Source organism: Trichosurus vulpecula, chromosome 1, assembly GCF_011100635.1.
Source record: "Trichosurus vulpecula isolate mTriVul1 chromosome 1, mTriVul1.pri, whole genome shotgun sequence".
Classification (NCBI taxonomy): Eukaryota; Metazoa; Chordata; class Mammalia; order Diprotodontia; family Phalangeridae; genus Trichosurus; species Trichosurus vulpecula.
In genome coordinates this window covers 511437421-511441943 of record NC_050573.1, presented here as the reverse complement: position 1 = coordinate 511441943, position 4523 = coordinate 511437421, and the positions used below count along the sequence as shown (strand labels likewise).

Sequence of the window (4523 nt, the reverse complement as noted above, 5' to 3'; positions counted from 1 at the left end):
TTTGAAAACAAACAAAAAATCCTTCTTTTTAGAGCAATGGCCTACAGTTTTACTAAAAAGGTAAGGGAAAAGACTACATAACCTCTTTAAGGGATCAGAAGTTATTGGTTATTAAGCCTTGATCCAAATATTAAAGAGTTCCCCAAAGACCCTGAAACACCATTTGTCACAGAAACTATGTTAGGAACAAGATACAAAGTCTTACTAAGATTCAGTGGAATTCTTTCAGGATTTGGAGATGGAAACAGAATATGTAGAGATGGAAATTACTAGTAACTATGATTTTGTCCTTTGTCCTCATTAGGTGACTTATTATCACCAACAATAATACTGATATTTATATCATACTTACAGTATACTTTGCAAACCTTTTTAGCTTCTCCAATCCTTACAGCAACACTATGAGGTAGAAACTAGAGAAATCCTGTAATAGGAGACTGAGCAGTGGCAGCCTAGTCCTTGGAGCATACACAGTATGCTCTGCCTGCTAAAATCCAAATAGAGGCTCAGTGAGCTACTTCTTTCTGGAAGCTCACAATGGTTAATAATGGAGGGGCCATGCTCCCTAATTCAGAACATATATAGGTAGTCTGTGACTATTTCACATAGGCTTACTACATGGTGATGAAAGGTTCTTTAATTGTCTGCTGAGCTGGAATTGAGTGTGTACACAAAAGGCATGAACAGATGAAAAAAGTTCTCTCTCGTCTGGTGGCAAGTGAAGCAAAAGCTGTAATTCTGCAGGTGATGAGAGAGGCAGCAAGCACTCCTTGTGGCTGTCTTATCTCCCTTCCCAGCTTCCAGGTGGTCATGAATGCATGGTAATACTATTTTTCTATTTCTGTTTTATTTCCTTTCCTTCTGACCCTAGGGGAAAGGGCATAAGAGACAGAGTTGCCTTGTGAGCTTAAAAAGACCAGAGAATCCATCAGAAGTCCAGTGATGTGAGTCCATGGCAGATTCTTCAGTGGCCTCAGTGGCCCAGCTCAGTGAGTTAGCCCAGCCCTGAGGAGCAACTTGCTTAAACAAACCCAGTGGTGAATTGACCTGGCAACTGAGACATGTCACGTGGACAAAGGAGTGACTTGTCCATTAGTAGTGCCACACTCAGATGGGAACGTCATAGGTTTGATTTTGAGCCTGCTCTTCCCAAACTGAAGACTTAGGTATAGAGGCAGGGATGTGCTGGGAAAAGTTTAACAACCAGATCTCCAGGGAGGGGAAATGTCAGTATGACATATTTTGAAGTTTAAGATGCCTTATTAACATGTTCTCCATTACTTAAATCTAGATAATCAGCAGAACCATAGAACTTACTTATTTGTAACATTTACTGTTTTCTGAGGTATAAATTCTCACCCTGAAAATTTAACCATCAACTGTGGAGCCAGTTTGAGCAGGTTCTAGCACAGCCCAGTTTAGATGAAAGAGCGCACCCCAGTTTGGAGAATGTTTTTGTACTTCAGTTCTTGCTATGTGTTCTCAGTGACTGTCCTTTTGTAAAAGCTAATTGATATTAGTTGGTTAAATTCCTATGGAAGGACTAATGACTATAGATTAGGTGATATTGAGGAAATACTACAGTGATTGGTATTAGGGAAATTATAACCGGCAACAATATAGGCAGGGAAACTATACCATAGCTCAAGAGTGATAATAGTAGAACTACTTAGGATTATGCCTAGAATATTTAGAGAGAAGTAGTCAATTTCTGGAGACGAGACCCAGCAGTGAAAGTAGGAGTGTATATGGGTTACAACCCATTATAAACATCAGCTTAAGCAGCTTGCCTGTGGTCATACAATAAGGAACACAGCTGAGATCTTAACCTAGATCTCTTCTGATTCTGAATTCAGTGCTTACTCTGCAGTACGATATTGTCCTTGGCCTATTGTTCAGAAGTAACTGTAAAATCATAATCTTCATTTTAAAAGACTGGACAGAATACTATTTCTACGTAACAAAAGTGTGACCTTGAGTAAGTCATTTTATGTCTGGACTTCAATTGTCTTTCTGTAAGTACTATGATCCTATGATTTTGGTTAACCAGAGCCTGACATTAAGAACTGGGGCTTACTGACCTTAGCCCAGTTTTCTTCTGGTGATGCACAGGCTTGGCATAGGTAAGGGTTAATAAGCTACAGATACAAATCTAATATTTGCTTATTAAATATATGAGATATGCTCTCCAGACACATACACTCATACACAGACTTTTTACGGGACACACACCAGGGACACCAAAATCCATGCACATACACCACACGTGCGGCCACAACAAATAAAAGACTTGTGCCCACTGGTCATATCAGTTGCACCAGTGGTGGGGGAAGCTCCCTCAAGGCTACCTGGCAGCTATGGCCTCCCAGCTGGATGCATCTATTTGTGCCCTGATCGGCATCTTCCACAAATATTCAAGCAGGGAAGGTGATAAGAACACTTTAAGCAAGAAGGAGTTGAAGGAGTTGATCCAGAACGAACTCAGCCTGGGAGCTAAAATAGAAGATTCAGATATTGCAGCATTGATGGACAGTCTGGACCGGGACAAAGATCAGGAAGTGAACTTCCAGGAGTTTATCTCCTTTCTGGGAGCCTTGGCCATGCTCTACAATGAACTACTGAAGGGAGAGTAAATAGACTGCAGAGAGGGAAACTGGTGGGAGCCCTGCCCCTGCAGTCCCTAGCTGGCCTGCCGCAGCAAGGGGTACATGGTGGGGGTTTTGTATATTAAATAAAGTCTGGAATTGTGAAAAAAATATATGAGATATGTATCAATATCTCTTATAGGCATATTTAAATATATTATTTCAGCGTGAATGATTTTCTCTCCAAGGAATTTGAGTTATTAAAACAATACCCAGATCAAGGATTGGACCATGTACTCGAGTGAATTTTTTAAGTGGAAAAAATATATATCCATGTGTTTGATCATTTATTAGGCCTTAGAGTAAAATTACATTTCACAGCTCCCTTGTTCCCAGGCCAGGGAGAGAGAGGGAGAGAGAAAGAGAGACAGTCAGGAAGAGAGAGACAGAGTGGCAGAGAGGGACAGAGAGATGGAGAGAGGGGGCCAGAGGCAAAGACATTCACAAAGAGCTGAAATTTCAACATTATTTATGTTACACATTTGTTTGACTCCCTTGAGAAGAATTGTCTCATATGATTTGAAGCCTAGTAATTCCTATGGAATGACGTCTGTGCTATAATTATAGCAAGAACACAGGCTCAGGAGAGTGAAAGTTAATGTACTTGGTTTCTGACATTGTTATTTTATTAAACCGCTGCTCTTTAAAAGAAGTACCTGTGGCTATGGAGTCCCTGTTCACCAAGGTGGGGTGATTTTTCTTCCCATTGGGGAGAAGAGATAATGTAAAATGCCATTCCCTGTTAAATGCATATTAACAAAGCTAATATTATCCTTATAGGGTAGGCAAAAAGAAGTCTTACAGTGAATGCTGAGCTTTCCAGTACATTTCTCCACATGTAACATTGCTCCCAGTAGTTCAGTCAAGCACAGGAATTTGCCCCAGGACCACAATGGGAAAAATGATTTGTATTTTTTTTAAACCACACGTGCAAAGGCCACAATTTTTGTAAGGGGCAAGAAAATAGTTGTGCCAAGTACACACTGAGCATACTTGCTTTGTGAGTGCATGTGCACAGGAGCAGTTTGGAAGGGATTCATAGAATCATGGAGTTGGAAAATTCTTTAGAGGTTTAGCTGTGTGGCCCTAGGCAAGTCATTTAACTGTTTGCCTCAGTTTCCTCATCTGTAAAATGACCTGGAGAACCACTCCAGTATCTTTGCCAAGAAAAACCCAAAATAGGATGGTGAAGAATTGGACACAACTAATTAAAAAAAAATCTAGTGCCTAAGAGGATAGGCATGTTGGTTTCAATTTAACTCTACAAGCCTTTAGTTCTATATATTCTGTTCTATTGTAAGCATTGCACTAGGTATTGGGATATAATTTTTTTAAGGAAAGGATCCCTGATCTAAAAGAGTTTAAATTCTACTAAGGATTAGATAAGCAACTACAAAGTAATTTGAAAAGAGAGTTGTATTAACAGTTAGGAGTGGGGGAGGATTAGCAAACATTTTGTGCAAGAGCTAGCACCTCTTCTAAACCACAAAGGAAGATGAATACTCTAAGAAGCAGAGGTAAGGAGACAGTGCATTCCAAGCAAGGGGGACATTGCTTAAAAGCATGGAGATAGAAGATGGAATAGGCCAATTTGATGGCAATATAAAATTAGCAAAGGAGAATACTACGAAGCAAGTCTAGAAAGTTAGATTGAAGCTACACTGCAAAGGATTTTAAATGCCAAACTGAAAAATTAGTGTCTTATCCTAAAGACAATTAAAGAGTCACTGAAGGTGTCTGAGAAGAGAGGTGCAATGGTTAGAACTGTGCTTTATGAAGATGATTTTGGCAGTCTTGCAGAGGATGGATTGGAGAAAGCAGAGACTGGAAACCAGGAGACCAGTTACAAAGCTGTGGCAATAAACCAATTGTAGTGGA

At 40.0% G+C, this 4523-nt stretch overlaps 1 protein-coding gene across 1 annotated transcript; it reads left to right on the top strand.

Annotated features, from left to right (window-relative positions):
- Positions 1-2357: 2357 nt before the first annotated feature.
- Positions 2358-2647, top strand: LOC118855835 (protein S100-A6-like). The gene has a single exon (XM_036765893.1). It carries the CDS (start codon positions 2358-2360, stop codon positions 2631-2633), a length of 276 nt encoding a protein of 91 aa, XP_036621788.1. The 3' UTR covers positions 2634-2647.
- The last annotated feature ends 1876 nt before the right edge of the window (positions 2648-4523 follow it).